The sequence below is a fragment of the Acomys russatus genome, chromosome 17 (assembly GCF_903995435.1).
Source record: "Acomys russatus chromosome 17, mAcoRus1.1, whole genome shotgun sequence".
NCBI lineage: Eukaryota > Metazoa > Chordata > Mammalia > Rodentia > Muridae > Acomys > Acomys russatus.
Window position 1 is genome coordinate 63,437,761 of NC_067153.1, and position 19,885 is coordinate 63,457,645.

Genomic DNA, 19,885 nt, shown 5'->3' on the forward strand with positions numbered 1-19,885 from the left:
CTTGCTCAGCATGCACGTGGCTCTGCATTTATTCTCCAGCACCACAAAAACAAAACAAAACAACAAAAGCAAAAACAAAAACAAACAAAACACCAGCAGCCCACTGAACCGGTAGCTGACTTGTGTGGCTAAGGGAATTCTAGGAGCCATTGAGCTGGGTTCTGTCATCAATTCCTGCTTTGAGTGGAAACCTTTCAAGGCCGTGCTGTGTACTTTCAGGGCATTGGGAAGAGAGCCCTGGAGTGTGAGGGCTCCAGGTGGTGCTAGGGGCACACGCTGCTGCTGCTCAGGCAGGTGGGTAAATGTGCTGTAGACAAGGGGGGGGTGTGGGGGGTGAGCCTAGCACTGGAACTTTCTGAGCAGAGGCTTATAGCTTTTTCTCAGTGGTATGATGTGCGTGCTTCTAACCCGCAGGGAAGAAAGAAGCCGCGGTCTGGCTGTGGAGAGTATCTGGTACAAAGGAGACCCCGGTGCCCCTCTCTCCGCCACGTCACAACTCACTTGTTCTTGAAGTCCTCCACCAAATCCTGCATGTTCCTCAGCTCAGAGTCCAGGCGGCCCCTCTCCCCCAGGACCCCGTCCAGCTGCCTGCGCAGGTTGTTGATGTACTGCTCAAACAACGGCTCCAGGTTCTGCCTCACGGTCTTGGTCCCCTGCTCCTGAAGCAGGGTCCACTTGGTGTCCAGGACCTTGTTCTGCTGCTCCAGGAACCGCACCTGGAGGGGGCCGAGCATGAGAGGGGGTAGTTTGGGTTTCAGGCTTCCGTGACATTTTCACCAGTGTGCCACCTGTCACACACTGTCCCACCAAAACTTGTGTTCAGTGCCTGGCCTGTGACCTGTGAGGGACAATCGCCAGTGATGCTCCCAGAGTCATCCCTCTAGGGAAGATAGACCCCCCTCGTTCAGGGCACAGTCAGCTAGACAGAGCATGGTCCAACTCACTGAGGCTGACAAGACTCTGAGACTGCCCCCTATAGACACTTAGGCCTGAGTACAGTCCTGTGACCTGAGCCCTGAGCTCATCTCCACCCACTGGGATCAGACATCACCTCTGGAGGAAGGGACTCTATCCCAGATTTCCTGCTGCCAGCCAAACTAAAGAGGGGCAGCCTGGACTGGGACTCTACTAGAAGAATGGCAACACTTGCACAAAGCCCGAAGCCTTTCCCTCCTCCTGTGTCTGGCACTGGCTGCAGACAAACAGAAAGGAGCAGGGCTCACCTTGTCGATGAAGGAGGCGAACTTGTTGTTGAGGGTCTTGATCTGCTCCCGCTCCTCAGTCCTCACCCGCTGGATGGTGGGGTCGATTTGCAGGTTCAGAGGGGTGAGGAGGTTCTGGTTGACGGTGACCTCTTGGATGCCTCCAGGGGGGCACACGGGGAAGCCGGCTCCCCCATAGCCACCGCCAAAGCCAGCTCCACCACCGAAGCCAAAGCCACTACCAGCTCCAGCACCAAAACCAAATCCACTGCCGGCTCCTGCTCCCACGCCAAAGGCGCCTCCGAAACGGTTCCTGAAGCTGCTTCTGCCAGCACCCAGGGATATCCTTTTGGAGTCCCCGACATTGTATAGGCTCCGGCTGCCATAGCCGCCTGCTCCATAAGCACCCCCAAGGCTGACCCTGCCACCACCGCCACCACCACTGCGGGACACCGAGCTGAAGCTGGTGCGGGAGACAGACGGAGTGATGGCAGAGGCAGCGCTGAAAGAGCGGCTGCCCCCACTCCGGAAGGACACACTTGACTGGCGAGACATGACCGTTGGTTCCTGGAGGAGCGAGAGACACTGGGCGCTGGTGGTTGGGAGGTGCTGGTGAGGTTGGCAGGGCACTGTGGGTGGCTCTGTAACATTAGGAGCTTCAAGGCCCCTTTTATCCCCCCCTAGAAGTGGGTTGGGCAGGAGAGCTGTCGAGCAGTGAATGATTAGTGGGCAGGGCATGCCTGGGGGGCAGCTGTGAGCTCACCCAGCACACCTGCACAGTGGTGGCGGGGGTGCAGACGCTGCTCCCAGCAGGCCCCGCTCAGTTAGAGGTGACCCTTTCTGGCAGTGTGTTGAAAGGGGGAGGGGGCGCTGCTGCCAACTGTCTCTTGTCACCGCAGCATCTGGGTGCTGTGTGTGTAACCTAGAAGGATGCCAGGAAGTAAGGGACATTTTCCCACGGCCACCATCCTAGCGGTCCTTAGAGTGTCAGTGACATGAGCCACTGCCTCAGGTGGTTCATGCGGCCTTGTCAGCTTAGGGGATCCTGGCCATCCAGGCGAGGGTGGGGGGAGGGTAAGAGTGGGTCCCCCACTTGGCAAGGATGTGCTCTTCTTGCACTTGGTTGTGTGGTGGGTGCTGCAGAGACCTGAGCTCTTGGCAAGGCAACCCATGGCCTCATATCTTGGGTATGTTCCAGAGAGGGAAGTGGGGTTCAGTCCTTCACTGCCCTGTGCGTTGGCTAAGAGAGGTCCATTAACCCAAGATACCACCGGACAGATTCCCTTGCGAGATTCAGAGCGGAAAGGCTCCCTCAAGCCCCAGGCTTAAAAACCAGAGGAGGCAGGTCCCCTTACCCAGGCTGTACACCACTCAGCTCTCTTTAAGGCCACACACACCCCTCCAGCTTTCTTCCCTAATTCAGATTTCTGTGTCGCCTTTGATGTTCTTTGTCCTAGGCAGGCCCACGTAGGGGCTTAGTAAGCCAGGGACCTCACTTAATCCTTTAAAATAAAATAAAATGAAATAAATCTTGACTCTGCTCTGGCAGCCACATCTTTGTGGGGAGCTGCTCTACGTTCTTCCCCAGTACCCCCCAAGCTGTGTTCCAGCAAGTTCTCAGTTATTCCAGCAGGGAAGGTGTGAGTCACCGTATCTGTTGGTACAGGCTGAAGGCTGCCGCAAACACATACCTTCAGGAGCTTCTAATCTCATCGGGAACATGTTGAGAATCGGCCGGCCTGTTATAACGGGGAACCACCCTGTTCCAAGCAGCGGGAGCTGCCTTTTTTCCTCTACCTCCAGCCCAAAGTCTCCTTCAGGGCCAGAGGCATGGAAAATGGAATTTTAAGTCTGTGGGTTGACTGCCAGAGAAACTAGACAGAGCAAGTTGGGGGGGGGGGGGATCAGGCATCTGGCACAACAGCCTGCCTGTCACTCTGAGGAGAGCACCCGGAAGATTCCCCTACACAGCGAGCTGGTATCACCTGTAGCACCTTACAAATGAAAGAGGATTCCAGTTAGATTTTAGCAAACGTTGTCCCAAGCCTTGCCCTGCTGCTCAGACTCAGGACTCAGTGGGGATCGCCTCTCTCCCCATCCCAGAGGAGAGAGAGCAGGGCTCTCGGACCCAGTTTGGCTGAGGCAGGAGGAGGAGCGATGTGGGAACTGCTGAGGGGTCATGTTCCCAAGGGAACAGGCTTAGACAAAGGAGTCTCTGCACAGAGCCTAAGGTTGCCACAAGGAAGCCAAGGCTAAGGCTCTGCTGAGATGGCTCACCAGAGGATGGGCCAGACGAGACGCCTGCCAGATAATCCACTCACTGGCCAAGCTGGCCTGGCAGGTCTTGGGCAACAGGCTTGGGTGTCTGTCTGTCTGGAGGGTCTCTCCTCAGAGACTGTGCCAGTGTTACCTTTGTCACCTTTTAGAGACCAGGTGAGAATACCTAGAGACACACTGGAGACACTCAGCCCTAAGAAGAACAGATTTATGATTGAGGCAGCTATCTGGGGTATCCTAACACGAGTGTGTGTGCGTGTGTGCGCGCGCGCACACACACGCACACACACAGCATTGTCCCCACTGCCCTGGGGAAGCCCCACCCTCCAGGAGCATCAGGACATTGTCTTCCTTCATTCAGTCTTCTGGGTATGCTGTGAACCAGGGCTTGGAAGGACAGGAGTGCAGTCTGGCTGGCCTGAGACTTGTCACCGTGGCCACACTCAGACCCAGGGGCCAGCGACCAGAGACTGGCGGGTGGCACGCAACCATAGCAGGACGTGCTGAGTGCCTCACAAGAGAATCAGAGCTCAGCCCGCGCTCTGTGGGGCCCTCCCACTTTACGAGAGAAACCTGTGGAGAGCCAGGCACCGCTACTCTGCCGAGAGGGAGTCCCACCCCAGCTTGGAATCCCCGTGGCAGGAAACGCAGGATCACACCGAGGCCCTCGGGGCTCTCCTGCAGGACATGGCTGGGCACGTCGGTCACCGAGCTCCTATTTCCATTGGCAAAAACCCATGCAGGGCTACAGGGTCCCCAGCAGCTGCCCCCCCACCCCTCTGTTGAGGAGCAAGTCACAAGGCAGCTCCTCTCACGTCCACACTGGAGAACATACAACGAAGGGCTGTGGCATGAACAGACTCATGGGTGAGAAAAGGGTAAATCCACAACAACTTCCCAGAGTCCTCTCCTCGGAGCCCACACTCCAACCTGTGTGCCTCTGAGCAAACTTCCTTAACACAAGGTAGTAAATAAAAACACAACGGTTTTGCACATGTCTGCCAGGGAACGCCGAGGGCAGCAGGGACCTCTCATCAGCTTCTCCGTGAGCACTGTAACCCTTTCCTGGGTTAGCTTGACAGACACAGGGTCCTCTCTCTCAGGTCCTTCCTCAGGCCTCTGTGGGAACCCTCTCCAGCCTTGTCCTGAGTCTCGGAGCCTGCCCAGCTAGTTCCGAGTCTAGGCCCATGTCTCTAGGGCAAGTCTGCAGCCCTCTCCTCCATCCATCCCAGCCTGGACAGTATCCTGGAGTTCTTGTGACCCCCACATCCTGCCCAGCCCCAGGGAAGAAGGCAAGAAGGTGCCTTCATTTTCGCACCTTCTCCCCTTCACGGTTCTGCACAGAACGTGGGGAGGATGGCTGAGGCGTGAGTCACGTATTCATCGGACTGAGCTTGGCAGTCCCATCCAGAAGCCTGGAGCCAGTTCACAGGATGGGGAAGGGTGGATGGAGCGGGGAGCCAGCCCCAGACAACTCTCCACAAAGCCTAGCCGCAGGGAGAAACTGAGGGAAGAACAATTTTCCTGCCTCTGCCCAAAGCTATGGTGTCCTACCTCTACATCTCTGGGGCCCAGTGTGGGACTCAGTGAATTCTCAGAATTACATGAACGTGTGTGTGTGTGTGTGTGTGTGTGTGTGTGTGTGTGTGTGTGTGCACTTGTGTGCATGTGTGCATTTGTGTGTGAAAGTGCATGTGTGTGTGTGAGAGAGAGAGACAGAGAGAATGTATATGTGTGCACGTGCAAGAGTATGTGTGCTTGTGCACTTGTGTGCATGTGTGTGTTTGTGTGAAAGTACATGAGAAACAGACAGACAGACAGACAGACAGAGAGACACAGAGAGAGAGAGAGACAGAGAGAGACTAGCCATGCTGTGAAGTAAGGAAGTTGGATATACAACTGCCCGGAATACGAGGTTGCCTGGGGGAAGCTAGGAACTATGCCAGCTTATCAGGGACTCTCAGACCCCAGTCTCAGACAAACTGGGTAGAAAAATGCAAACATCCAGGAATAAATCATTGGCTCAGGCGGAGCTTGGGAGCCTGGATGTCATTACTGCAGTCAGAGACATAGGTGAGCCTTGACTTAGTGTTGAATTGTCTTATCAAACACCTTACCCTAATCTCGGCCTCACCCTGGGCCATAGCTTGCCCGTAATATAACCCTTGAAACATTCTAGAACTCTGAACACACCACCCAGCCTCTCGCTCCACGGTTCCCTCCACAGACTCAGGAGAGAATGGATGTGAGCTTGCTGGAAGGGGCTGTGCTGGCGGCTGAGGTTTTAATGCTGAGCTGGCTGGGGCAAGCAGGAAGGGTGGAGTAGCACGCTGGGGGGCTGTGGGGAGCAGTCTTGGCCCTGTCTCTCAGATTCAGCGGGCGATTGGCATTTGCCATCAAGAGCTGCAGGACGGAGCTCTGAGCATCTCTCCAACAGGCCCCTGCAAGCCTTGGGTCCTCCCTCACTTCATGCTTCATGGGGTTTTGCCAGAGGCGTGCATACCAAGTCTTTGAAAAATCCCCCTTGCTTGGTTGAAACTGTGGGCTGGAAATCAACAAATACTTTAATTAGTCAGAGGTGGCTAAAACATGAATTTATACCAGTCCAGCAAGAACCTTCGGGCTTTGCTTTCTCATAATGGAAGGATTCTCATTTTTAGACAAATAGAGAGGAATTTCCGGGTCTGGCACGCCTCGCGCACATTTGTGCGTCTAGAAATAATGTGCTGTGCCATGAGGTTTTTTTTTTTTTTTTTTTTATGGTTGTTTTAGGTGTTTTGTTTATCATTTTTCTGCATGTTTTCTCCGGTTCTCACAAGTGGACAGGAGCGTGTGTACCTTGCAGGAGCCAGGGAGTTAACATCCTTCCTCTACAGCGGAGACAAGGCACGGCACGGCCACACTGCCCATGTGCCGCCAGCCTGCATCCCTGTTCGTCAGAGGCAACCAGAGGAGCCCTTTCACATTGCAGGCCTGAACACATCCCTTTTTCCCTCTGCCCCTTTCTACTCCTCCCACAGGAAGACCACTAGAGAGGTGCACACGGGCTGCCTTCTAGGGCCGTCCACCTGACTTACCCCGAGAGTCTAGGTGCCGAGATCCAGCCCCCGGGTGAGGTCAAGCTTTTGTCCCCATCTTGCCTGGCCTTGACTTTGAGCGAGTTCCAGTTACAGGACTTGATTCAGCACAGGAGTGCTCCCTGTCCCCAGCTGCCCTCACACTGGGTGTCAGGCAGTCTTCAAGGTTTACGGACACCTTGCTGTCCCGAGTCCAACCCTCCACACACCCTCAGTTCCTGTCTCCACATTCCATTTCTGACCTTGCTTTCCCAACTGCTCTGGCCAGGCCGACGCTACCGGATGGTTAGCAAAAACAGGCTAAGCCCAGTGGTTCTCAGCCTCCTTCCTAACGCTGCGACCCTTTAACGCAGCTCCTCATGTTGTGGTGACCCCCAGCCATAAAACTATTTGTGTTGCTACCTCATAACTGTAATCTTGCTACCGTTGTGAATGGTGATGTAATTGTCTGATATGCAGCCAGTCTTAGGTAGCCCCTGCAAAAGGGTTGTTCAAACCTCCAAAAGTGTTGAGACCCTTGGGCTGAGAGTGGCTGGGCTAAGGCTAAGGGCTAAGGAAGCCTGCAGCACACGCTGGTCCCGTGTGGTTCTGAGCCATGTGGGGTGCCAGGCAGCGGGTACTGCTAGACTCAGTTGTACATCTCTGAGATTCCCCAATTTCTCTCTCAGATGCTGTGGAACAGCACAGGGATGAGCCACCACTTCGGGTCTTCTTCCCTGGCCCAGGCTGGTGTCCCACATCATGTGGACAAGAAGATGGTTAATTCATCATCTTCATTCATGAGAAACATCCAGAGAAACCAGTCAAGCATAGCTGCGTGTGTCTGTGATGCCGTTTCCAGAGAGGAGTAGCATTTGGGTCAGGGGACTAGCCAGGGAAGTCTCGCCCTAAAAGTGGGGCACACCACCACATAGATTTGGGTCTCAGTCAGGGTTTCTATTGATGCAACGAAGCAACACAACCAAAAAAGCAAGTTGGGGAGGAAAAGGTTCATTTGGCTCACACTTCCACATTGCTGTTCATCACGGAAGGAAGTTGGGGCCGGAACTCAAGCAGGGCAGGAACCTACAGAGGCCATGGAGGGGTGCTGCTCACTGGCTTGCTCCCTATCACTTGTTCAGCCTGTTTTGAAAATAGAACCCAGGACCACCAGCCCAGGGATGGCCCCAGGCACAGCTGGCAGCACCTGCCCGCATTGGTCACTAACTGAACAAAATGTCCTACAGCTGGATCTCATGGAGGCTTTTCCTCAACTGTGACTCCTTCCTCGCAGATATGGAAGCCTGTGTCAAGCTGACACAGAACCAGCCAGTACAACTGACCCCTTGACAACTTGACACACAAACACGCCGCCAGTAAGCCACAAACCTTCATTTCTTATTTAACTCCAAGATATCACATAAACAACTTTAAAAGTCTATAACAGCCTTGGCAAATTCAAACACATTAAAACTTCATTCCCTTTAAAATAACTAGTCTCTTTTAAAATCCAAAGTCTTTTGCAATCTGAAGTCTCTCAACTGTGGGCTCCAGTAAAATGCTTTCTTACTTCAAGAGGGGAAAATCAGGGCACAGTCACAGTCAAAGCAAAGCAAAATCAAACTCCAACTGTCCAATGTGTGGGATCCATTCACAATCTTCTAGGCTCCTCCAGAGGGCGGGGTCACTTCTCCAGCTCTGCCCTCTGCAGCACACACAGCTTGTCTTCAGGCTCTGGCTGGCTCCATTCCTCGGCTGCTGTGGTCCTTGGCGGTCATCTCAGAGTACTGGCATCTCCAAAACTGCTGGGGCTTCTTTCTGCAGCAACTGGGCTTCACTTTCAACCATAGTCTCTCATAGATTCTCTCCCTGGTGCCACGCCTCAAGTTCTCTGCATAACCATTTCAGTCCTGGGCCTTCAACTGCCACTGAGGCTGCACCTTCACCAGCGGCCTCCCCTGGCCTCTCACACTGCCCAGCCTCGGCTGATCTCCATGACCCCTTCATGCCTTCAAACCCAGCACCATCTGGGTGACTCTGACACAGTACCAAGTCCGGTTGCCAACACAAGGTACCTACCACCTTTGCCACCTCTGAAACACAGTGTCTCTGTGCTCTCAGGAAACACTTCCAGAAGATCTCACCTCAGTGATACTGGTCTACTTCCTCTTCCTCTTCCTCCTCCCCCACCTCCTCCTCTTCCTCCTCCTCTTCTTCCTCCTCCTCTTCCTCCTCCTCCTTTGCTGTTTTTCAACACTGGGTTTCTCTGCTCATAGCCTTGGCTGTCCTAGACTCTCTTTGCAGACAACCCCTCTGTATTAATGTTAGAAACGCAGTCTATGCTGAGGGAAGATGTCATCCCGCCTTTCCCCCTCCCCCATGTCTCCTTCCACATCCCCCTAACCCCAGCTCTCCCGGATCAAAACATGAGAAGTCCCAGATACCTTCTCTGGCAGGCAGGTGACATATAACGTGATGGTCATGAGACAGGCGCCTCTCTGAAGCCGTGACTTCCCATGATCCTCCAGTAGCTTGGGTCATTGGAAAGCACTATGCCTCCATTGTGCTTTGCGGTGCATTGGAGGAAAAACAACGGCCACATTTACATAACGCTGGCTGCCAGGCAGGTGCTGGGTCCATGAGCCCCTCAAGCTCAGGAGGTGGGCCTCTTGCTATCACTACTCTACAAATCGGAAACTGAGGTTCAGTGATGGCGAATAGCTGGCAAGTGACCCCCCTCTCTGTGGGCTCATGCAAGCCTTCATCGTCACCACCATGGACATGACCGCAGTATGATTGTGAAGAGAGTGACTTGGCAGAGACCCAGGCGGCCTATGAGGGCAGTAAGCACCGAGGGCCATTCGTGTCCCTAAGCAGTTACTGTACCCCAGCCTTGACGGCAACCTTTGAGTGAAATAAGGGGGTGGCTCTGAGGAGCCCTCTCCTCTTTTTGACTTCCAGAGGCTGGGGAGGGGCATCTGGGATGCTGGGTCAGGATTCCAGGAGATGGACATGGTCTTTCACTGCATCCCTCGGGGCTAAGCCTAAAGGTCAGCTGCGGCCTCAGATGGGCCAGACTACACGTGGCCTCAAAGAGATTGGCTTCTTCCCCGCATGAGGAAACAACAGCCACATTTACACAGCACTGCCCGCCACTCTCCTCACGGAGAAATCAGTGCTGCGTCGTCCAGGGATGTCCAGAGGTCCTGGCTTCCTTCAGGCCCTTTGACGATGATGGCTGTTGAGTCATGACTAGGTACCTGGCACTGTGCTAAGACTCACACACCTTCCTTGTTCTCTCAGATTTATTGTCCAGAGCTAATGGCACCTCTTGATTTATCATCTCTTACGCCTCAGCCACGGGGAGGGTTAGACTTATGTAAGCTCGTGCGATGTCAAGATAAGAACAGAAATTCACCGAGAAGAGACTTGAGGCCCTGTGAGCACGTACAGGGGGAGGAGGCCCCCTCAGCCACAGTCATGGGGGGGGGGAGGAAATGGGAGGGAGAGAGGAATGGGAAGATACAAAGGATGGGATAACAATTGAGACGTAATATGAATAAATTAATAAAATATATTTGAAAATAAAAAGAACAGAAATTCAGGCAGAGCTGGCGCTAAGGGAGCCTTGAAGACCCCACACCACTGACAAGGTGGCAGCAGCAGCAGCAGCAGTCTGACATCAAAGCCCCCTGGGACACACATCCCACCTGAAGAAAAGCAGTCTGTTCCTCTGAGGACCGGTTTAGAGGCACAGCTAGCTGCGTTGCAGACACACACCTCTTCCTGAGCAGATGGCCTCTTCTAAGGCCAACTCATAAGCCAGGAAAAGATCCTGAGGGGAACCACGGGGGGCCAGCACTGTTGTGATGCACCCTGCAAGATGGTGCGCCCCAGCTTTTTAATCTATGAGGCCTCAGTGCTAGCCGCTGACCTGTCAGGATTCCCAGGCCAATGTGTGCCAAGGAGGGAACAGACGCTCCATTCACATGACCTTCCCCACTCCCACCCTGCCCTGTGTCTCTGACACTCTACCTGCCTGGGAATACCAACTGGTTTCAGAGTTGCTCACGAAGGGGGCTCACCCTACCCATCGCGCCCTGGCCCTCCAGTCTGCCCCGGAAGGGATAGGACTAGAAAGACCGGGCCTCAAAGAGATTGGCTCCCCCCCCCCCCCCCCCCCGAGGAAACAACGGGCACATTTACATAGCACTGACTGGTGCCTTGCAGACAGAAGCCAGCCCTGCCAGCCCTCTTCCGCCTCCAGCTGACCTGGGCATCCCAAGGGCCCCCTCGCTTTGGCATCAGCCGTAACCTTGCAGATTGGCACAAAGCCCTCAACAGAGAACAGTAACGCGTTGTGGTCTGCGAGGGGGAGCGCTCAGACACAACATGGATCCATTGTTCTGTAGAGTGATCTCACGCTGACCCTGAGAGCGGAGGCTCTTCTCTTCTCAGCCCCTGGGGCAAAGGTGCTCTACTCTGCTTTGCTCAGGAGCTTGTGGTCGCTCCTTTTCATCTTATTTTCACCTGGGCACCCCTTCCTCACTGTCTTTTTTACTTCCTTTGGGTAGCTATTGGGGGCTATTGTTGCCCGCCCCCTCCCCCCCACCTAGAAATGGCTGGCACCCAACCCCTTAAGCCTGAGAATACATTAGCTTTCATGGCAAAAATGCTGAGTGGAATTAAGGCTGAGACTCCGTTGGCCTTTAAGGAGAGAGACTTCCTCTACATTATCTGGGTGGGCGTTGTCATCCTGAGGGTCCCCGAATGTGGAGAGGGGAAACAGAAGAGGTTAGAGGATGGTCCGTGGGAAGAGCACAGTGTGCTGGCGCTGGTTTTAGAGAAGACAGACAGGAAGGAGACTCCCCACCGACACACCTGTGCAGCCAACAGAAGCTGGATGGGCCAGAGAGCAAATGTCAACCTTGCTGATGGTTTGATTTTAGCCCAGCAACACTGACTCTAACTCAGGCCTCTAGATCTGTGGTATAATAGAATTATGAAGCGTTATCACTGAGGCTGTGGCAAATTGTTGAAACAGCAGCAGCAGCAGCAGCAGGGACCTTCGCTAGCCTGACTTAGCTTCAGCCTAGAGAGTCGTCTAACCCCTCGTCCCTCGGGCTGTTTCCACCCAGCTCCGAGGTCGCCTCCCTGCCTCTAGCTACCAGCCCCTCCTCATCCTGAAGTCTGACCCTCACTTCTCCCCTCCAGAAAGATGTCCTCTTCATCTCCAGAGCCTTCACTTTGCCCCTCTATATCTCCTGGGACCCCCAGCTGCCTGGCATCTCAGTGCATTGAGGCTGGGCCGATGGTTTCAGATTAAGAGCTCCTGAGTCAACCAGTCTCCTGCCGACTTTCCCTCCAGATGCCTCCATTTCAGTAAGGTGAGAGTTGGGGTGAACGCTCAGAAAAAGGGCTACCCTTTGCTACCATCTGATGGGAGTGAGCTAGCCAGCCCAGGCCTCTCCATCCTAGGCTCTTGCCTTTTGCGGAGGGTCCAGCCTGATCTCACCTTGTTTGCTTCTCTCTTATGTTTCCAGGAGATTGACCCCTTAGCACCACAGCGGCCATGTGCCCTAGTCAACCGAATTTGCCCTTCACTGTCTGCTTGCTTCCGGTTCTCCTTCGTCACCTTTTCTACAGGTTCTCAGGCTTGTGAGGGCAAGCAAGGCAAGAGTTCTGTTTGCAGGGAAGAGTCTCATGGGGGCAAATGTCCACCCTGTAGTACGACATGACCAGTATCTCTCTCCCTAAAGACATGGCTGATAGAGGAGCCCAGACATACCCAAGGAGCCCTGATTCCTGTGGAAAGCACTGGGAACCACCCTTGCCTTTTCCGTAGACATAGTCACCAGGGCTCACCATGAAAAGGGCGGGCCCTATCCGTCCACCAAGGCCCCCGTGGCTTTCCCCCCTGGCAGGGCACAGGGAGCACTCTGTGTGTTCATGGCTGCTGGAGGAGATGAGCAAGCTCCACCCAGCCCGCATCCTCGGGGGGGGGGGGCCATTCCCATGTCTCTGTTCTCTCCACGGCCCCAGGAAAATCAGTACGGCTAGTCAGAGGTCTGTCACGGCCGGGGGACAATGAACAACACCTCAAAGTCACGAGTGCTAACCCCAGGATTGGGTTCAGATCACTTGTTTCCCCAGGGATGAGAAGCCTGACATGGCTGGGGTGAGCCCTACACCCCCAAGTCTCCGATGAGCTAAGGAAAGGAAGAGCCACCTGACCTCATGCATCCTGCCTGCCTGGTGAGCTCTCCCCTCAGGTGCATAGCTATCACCCCATGAGGCCTCGACAACCAAGCTCTCAGAACTGAGCGTGCATCTGAAGGTCACCACCTTTCCTGCGCCCGCGCTGAGCAGTGGCATCCACCTTACAGGGAACCCTCTCCCTGCCTGTCTACACAACTACTTGGGTGCCTCATTTTGAACGAGACCGGTCCTCTTCTAAGACCCACTGCCAGGCCATACATGTTCTGTGGAAGCTACAAGGAGAAGCACATCTTCCTTCTCCCTGTAACAAATATTTCCCACATTAGGGGACAGGTCTTAGCCATCTCCATCTCTGAGGACATGGCTCTGCTCCTAAGAATCCCGAACTGGTCCCAAGCCACGACTGCCTTCTCGCAGGCCTCAGAGCTAGCTGTGACTTGGCAGCCACCCACATCTGCGCTGGGTTCGCTGACCCCTCTGGCCTGTGCCCCTGTGGCCACTCTCCTTAAAGTAATATGGCTCTTTAAGTAGTTTCCAAACTGCCGGGCACAGTGGTGCAACACCTGTAATCCAAGCACTGGGAGAGGCAGAGGCAGGCAGACCTCTGTGAGTTCGAAGCCAGCCTGGTCTACAATGTGAGTGCAGGGCATCCAAGGATACACAGAGGAACCCTGTCTCGAAACAAAACAAAGCAAAACAAAAGTCTCCAAACTGTAATCACTTGAGGGCCTCTCTCTACCAAGAGTTGGCCCATGTCTGCAAACCACCTTTACAATCACTATCTTAACTGTCTTTTATAATGGCTTGTCTGTTTATTCAGTGTCAGTGTTTTATAATGTATCTTTGTTATCTAATAAATTACATTTTTTTCCCTCTAACGGATGTGAAAATACTGCATGCAAAGCAGGCTGTGACATATGGCCAGAAATAAACATAGGGTGCACAGTGAAGCACCAGCCCACACAGGAAATGCTGTCCTACCAGGCCCTCACTCTCCTCTTCCATACCCGTCTCCTTCTGAGCTCAGTCTGGACGGGGCCTGGGAGCAAGAGCAGGTTCCTACCCTTTGTCTGCGGAAGCTGAGCCCCGCTCCTCACTGTCAGGTCTTAGGCCTCTTCTCCCACCAAATCGGGAATGCCCCCTCCCTAGCACTCTGGAGAAGGGTGACCAAGCTGACTTAGGAACGTCAGCTGAGATGGGCAGGTACACCTGCCTCACCGTCAGGGAGGTGGCTGCCTGGCCTCTGTAATTACACAACTGAGTGTCTGAAAACCACAAATGAGCACTTAGCAAGGTGAATAACAGTCCTTAGAGGTGAGAGGGTGAGTGTGGAGAATGCCAGCCTCTGACCTGTCCAAACAGCCGGCTGCAGAAGGTTCAGCAGAGGCCCCAGTCAGGGGAGGACGGAGGAGGGAGCTACAGAACCCAGGTAGCACCCACTTAGAGACGGAACCACTCTTACGAGCCACCAGGTGTCTGCTTCTCCTGAGTCCTGGGGCCTTGCTTGGCCTTGACTGTCCCCAGCAACTCCTGCCGCCCCACACCACAGGACCATATCCAGCCTCACTCCAGCCCTCCCTTTGTTGCTGGCTCAGGACAAAGTCCTCGGTTTCTCTGGTTACTCCTAGGGCCCTCACTGCTCCAGCCTTGGTTCTGTATTCTCAGGTGCCAGACATGAGACCTAAGACAGAGGCAAGGTGACCTCTGGCCTGTCTTCCCAGCATGCACCATAATGTGTGGGGGGAGGGGTACAGGGAAGAACAGCTGCTAGCCACCACTATGGCTGGCCACACTAAGCATGTGTCAGGGCCTCTCTAGACCTAAATTATTTAATGATACAAGATGAGATGTCAATAAGGTTGTGAAGCTTAAGCAGGAAATCGCTCCAGGAACCTAGCTCACCGTCAGACACAGGGGAATTCCTCGTAAGGCATAGAAGCTGGCACTATTCTCCTTCAGCATTCACTCCCCCCTCAGCTCTCCCTGCACCTCCCCCTCCCCCCTTGGCCTGAGCAATCCTGCTGTTCTTTGATGCCCAGCACTTGGCCCAAGTGCTTGGGAGTCCCAAGCCTGTCCTGAGGCAGCAGACTCTCACTCTGGCGATCACCTAAGCCATATCCTCCACGTCCCCCCCCCCCCCCGCCCACACCTTTCTAGAGTAGTTCAATTAACTACATCCCTCTCCCATCATTGAAGATCCCCAGCCTGGGCTCAGGCCTATGAAGACCTCTTGCCCCTTCACGTCCTGTGCAGAGCACAAGTCCCCACTGAGCAGCTCCAGGCTGCCTGCAGGTGACGGTTAGCGCTATGTGAATGTGTTGAAGACAAAGTGGGGGAGGGGAGGGCCAGATGAGAAGAGGGCAGACTAGGCCCTGGGGCATGGCAGGGGTGGGGGATGGGTTGCGGGGTTGGGGGTGGGCAGGAGTGCCTCTGCAGTGCTACATGCAGATCTGCAACTTCAAGCCTGGGTCTAGGGGACTGACGGCCCCTCCTCGGCCACTAACCTGGAGGTGTTTAAGAGGCAGAACTTTTGTCTCAAGTCAAGAGGAGCCCAGAGCAGCAAGTGAATTTATGGTTTTAGGGGTTTCAGCTTGTGGCTTTTGAAGCCATGACAAGACAGTGAAGCATCCAAAAAGCAAAGAAAAATTAGCAAGGTCCCCAGAGGCACACCCCAGTGACCTTAAATCTCCCCAATAGCTCGGGCTAACAGCCACATCTCTAATCCGTGGGTCTTTGAGAGGCACCGAGACCTAAACTCTAACTACAACGTGAGGTATTTCTCTAAGACATGAAAGAATCAAAATTTAAAATATGAAGTAGAGTCTCCATGGAACGTCCATCTGTCCATCAATAGAATGTTCACTGTAAGATCAAGCCACCCTATCACGGGACTCTGCCTGCATCACGGGTCACTGTTGGCAAGGTGCTAAGCTCACCAGCATCCTTTACTAACCAGCACACTTGTCTCTAGCCTCCTGCTCCCTGCTCAGTCCATTCCCCAGGCCCTCCTCTTTGTGGCTGTGGGAAATGGTCCCTCCTCAGTCTTCCCTTCCCAGGCCTGGGAAACCTCAAAGCCCCAGGAAGCACCTCCCATCCCCTCCTGACTTTGTTCCACCCAGCTCAGCACATGTGCAATTCACCTGCCCTGGCTCCAATCCCAGTTTCTAGATGCCTGTCCCCCACAGTCAATCACGGCGGCTATGTTGTTCCACGGGCCCTAGCTCTGCCGGCCTGCTTTTGCCCTTTGCTGGTGACTGTTGGCATACCTGCTCCTGGGACTGTTAGGCAGTGGCTTGGCTTCCAGCTTGCCTGCCTGCCATTCCTGGGAGTGTCAAAGATAGAAAAAAAAAATCAGGTTAGAGGGGAGCTAAGTCACACAGAGAGAGAAATCTGTTAAAGACACAACTATGTAGGTTTCTCAGACCCTGTATTCATCCGGCGACAGCTCTGCTCTAGACACCACCGGGCTTTGTCCCTCGGGACAAACAGGCCTCAATGACCAAGAATACAGCTAGCATTCCTGCCAACCCTGCTTTGGGAGCAAGCTGATTTAGGTGATGATTCTGGGGGTGTTGGGATGAGAGCAGAGTCAGGGAGGAAGGAGGGTGTGTTTCTCTGTGGTGGCAGAAGGAAGATGGAGGAGGAAGAGATGCTCTCTGAGCTCTAAGCCAGCCCCTGGAGTCGAATATACAAGTCTGAGGTGTAAGATCAAGAAGGGAGGAAGCAAGCCCCCCAACCCCCAAATTGCAGTTTTCTTGGATAGCTTTCCTTGTGTCTAATGACTACAATGACAAATGATGTTTACCACGCTCTTACTGTGGGCCTGGCTTTTTGTGTCTCCATCACAGCAGCCCTAAAAGGCAGCCGTGGCTGTTATCGCTGCTACTTTTGTCCTTCTTACTATGGCAGAGGAGGAAGCAGACACAGTGGATAGCGCCAACGGGCTTGGTGAGGGTCTGGAGCCGCAGCCCTCCCACGCTGCCTCTTCCCTACCCTACCTTCCCTCTTTACAACTTCCCAGCCGTTGTGCAATTGACAACGCAGCCCTGTCACCAGCGTATAGAAGACCCGGAGGCACGGGCCTGGTGCCGCACACGCTAAGGCAGTGCACACACTTGGCCACTTTACACCTGAGGAAGTCAAATGTCGGGGCCGATAACGTTAGCTCCCTTTAACGCACATCTGAGAAAGCGAAGCAACGTTCTTCCCGGAGTAGCTCTCATGTGTCCCTTTTTAAAAAGTGATTGCAGTTTGGGTCCCATTTTAGCAATGTAAAAGGCCAGCTGCTTCTGGACAAGGCATCTGTCCACGTTGGCCTGGAGCCCACTGGGACACCCCACCCCCTGCCACTCCCTGCACACCTGGTCAGCCTGGGGAAGTGGCTCCGGTGCATCTGGGCTACCCAGAGGCAGTGAAGGATGCGATGCTCAGGGGGTGTTGACCCAGGTGCCTTCCAGTCAACTGGGAAGAGCCCCTTTGTTACCCTTGATCTGGAATTAAGGAGCTCTTAGGACTGCTTGACTTATCTGGGTGTGCACAAGGGACAGCTTGGTCTTTGTGGCTTCAGAGGGTGTGGTACCCCAACTAACCCTTCCATAAACCTGCCTCAGCCAGTGTGGGGCTGTGGGGGAGAGCTCTTCCCATCACCCCCGCCCCCCCAAAGTGTGCTCAGGTAAAGGATGAAACAGACCCTCCTAACACCCACCCCCTCTATCCCCCCAATCCAGCATCAGGGAAGCCCCAGGCATGATTCATTCACCTTTTAATTGTTTGGGGGATTTTCTATGACAACCCAGAGGCCCTCTCTGTGGATTTGGCTGGCTCCCAAGACCTTCAAAGTCTTCAAGAGGGAAAAAAAAAAGGTCTTGGCCCAGTAAGAGCAGCACTTTCTTCCATCTCAAGGATGGGATCACACTCGGATCATTGTTCTCACGGAGTGGGACAATCCATGCTTCAGCGTGGCTATGACGGCCTCTCTCGCTGTCCACTGGTGCAGACTGGAGGACACAGAAACAGCTCAGGCAGGAGCCTGGCCTTGAGTAAGTCATCTCTCCTTGAGCTCTGGCTAGGAGAATGTGATGCCAAACGACAAATCCCAGAGGAAGAGCTAAAGCCGAGAGCTCCTGGGGAGAGGCGGGCTTCTGTTGTCATTGTGAATAAGCATAGATACCGTGTGCGCTCTGTGTGGCCGGACAGCGGAGGCCGGACACAATGTAGAGTGAAGTCAAGCATCTGAAACATAAGAATTCTGGACCTCAAGGAGAGGGGACATGTACTTCTTCAAGAGACAGTCGCTGAGGTGGTAGCTGGATGTTGGTGGGACAGACTGGCCTCTGCACTTCAGTTCACACACTAGGCAAATTTCCTCCTTCCTGGATCCTTACTTTTTGGTCTTGGTGCTTCTCCACTGGGAATTCATGGCAAACTGCCACCCTTGCTGCTCCAAGTCAACACACACACACACACACACACACACACACACACACACACACACACGCACACACACACATACCAGCCGCACTCCCCAGCCCACCTCCCACACTCTACCCACTTCTCTCTTCATTTTCTTAGCTTTGCTTAGGCCAACACTGCCTCTGCTGCCGTGGCCACTCCTGACCAAGGTAACAGAAGAATTGACATCAGATGTTGGCCTAAGAACCTTACCACTGTAGCAGAGTGTGGGAGAGGGTGACCTAGAGTGGCCATGTGCTCATCTTATGGCTTCAGTAGGAAAGCCCAGAGAAAAGGGGGCCCAGAGGTATCAGAACTCCACTCATGGAAAACACTGGAAGTTCCCACAGAGAATGGGCAGGGGAGCCCGTGGGGCATCAGGAAGGACTGGAAAAGAGTGGCATCTGGGTGGGCAGAGTGCTGGCTCCCATCCTGGGTGGCAGGGTGGTGTCTGGAAAAGAGTGTGGGCTGTGAAGACAGAGCTCACTGTGTCTCGACTCTGTCATCCTGGCTTTAGGACATCTGCACCTCAGGACACCCACCTGGAGGGATGACACAGGTGCTGTCACCAGTCTACAGAGAGTGGCCCATGGGAGTCGCAGGCACTAGCTTCTATGCCAGGCTGGCACTTCTGGGCCTGGCCCACAGGGAGTGGCTGTGGGAAAGAGGCTTCATGGATGGAATAGGGCAGCAGTGGCCGTGGCAGGTGTGTGCTATGGGGACCTGTCTCTTTACCCTTCAGAGATGGCCTGACTATGTCCCAGCCATCGTGACCAGAGTAGCTCTTGGTAACATGATTCATCTGGGATGCTGTGCCTGGCCTGCCTGGCTATGGGGTGCCCTCCACTTGGGCCCTTCCAGGCTGGCTACCTACCAGTTATCACAGTGACAGCTTGGAGTCGGAGCCCTGTGGGGGAGGGATTGGGCCCATCGCTGCGGTGGGTGCACAGGGTATGCCAAGCACATGCTGTGAGGACAAAGGAGAAGACAGTTGAGCCTCTGGTCGACGAGGTTGGAAAGGAGACTGCAAAGCGCCAGCAAGGTGGGGTGAGGAGAAGGCTAGGGTTCCCTGAAGTAAGCTTGATGGGCTGTCACCATTTGCCCTTGAGGATAGGACTCTGCAGTGAACCAAGTAGTGTTCCTGTAGTCATGGCAACCACAGCCCTCTACTTCTTAGTCTCCTAAGTGTTGACCAAGCCCACTCACCCCCTTTGTCTTTGTTTGTACAAGCCACCACAGTAGAGATCTCCAGCTGCAAACAAGGCTGTCTCTGTCCCTCAGCATCTCTGTCGCCCCTGGTGGTTGGCCTAAGTGGTATTTCAGGTCCTCTGTGTGGCGTGGGAGGTGACTGTTTTGCCACCAAGGCAACTGGTTATGCATCAGGAGAGGTCTATGGCATCATCTCTCACATCCTGCCTCCCTCTCACCCCCACCCCCACCCCATCCCAAGAGCAGTCTAAGCCTGGCTCTTCTGAGTGTGTGCACACCGCCTCCGGCAGGACCCCCGCCTCTGCTGTCAATTCCTCCACCTCCCTCCATCCTGAGGCCAGTGTGAGATCAAGCCGCTCCCCATCCTCTGCCCAATTTTCTTTCTCTTGTTTTCCTCTCCCTTTCTTTGTCTTCCTTTCTTCTTTCTTTTTGTTCATTTTTCTTTTTCTTTTTCATGCTATGTAGCTTAGG

At 54.2% G+C, this 19,885-nt stretch overlaps 1 protein-coding gene across 4 annotated transcripts in view; it reads right to left on the reverse strand.

Annotated features, from left to right (window-relative positions):
* The window catches only part of LOC127201693 (keratin, type II cytoskeletal 6A), a 49,149-nt gene extending 47,316 nt beyond the window's left edge, over positions 1–1,833 (reverse strand). For all 4 annotated transcript variants that reach the window (XM_051160379.1, XM_051160380.1, XM_051160381.1 and 1 more), the window contains exons 1-2: positions 1,224–1,833; positions 502–716 (exon numbers count right to left, since the gene is read on the reverse strand). In XM_051160379.1, the coding sequence (XP_051016336.1) occupies positions 502–716; positions 1,224–1,757 (749 nt within the window). In that variant the 5' untranslated portion in view covers positions 1,758–1,833. The remainder of the gene's footprint in view (positions 1–501; positions 717–1,223) is intronic.
* Between the last annotated feature and the right edge of the window lie 18,052 nt (positions 1,834–19,885).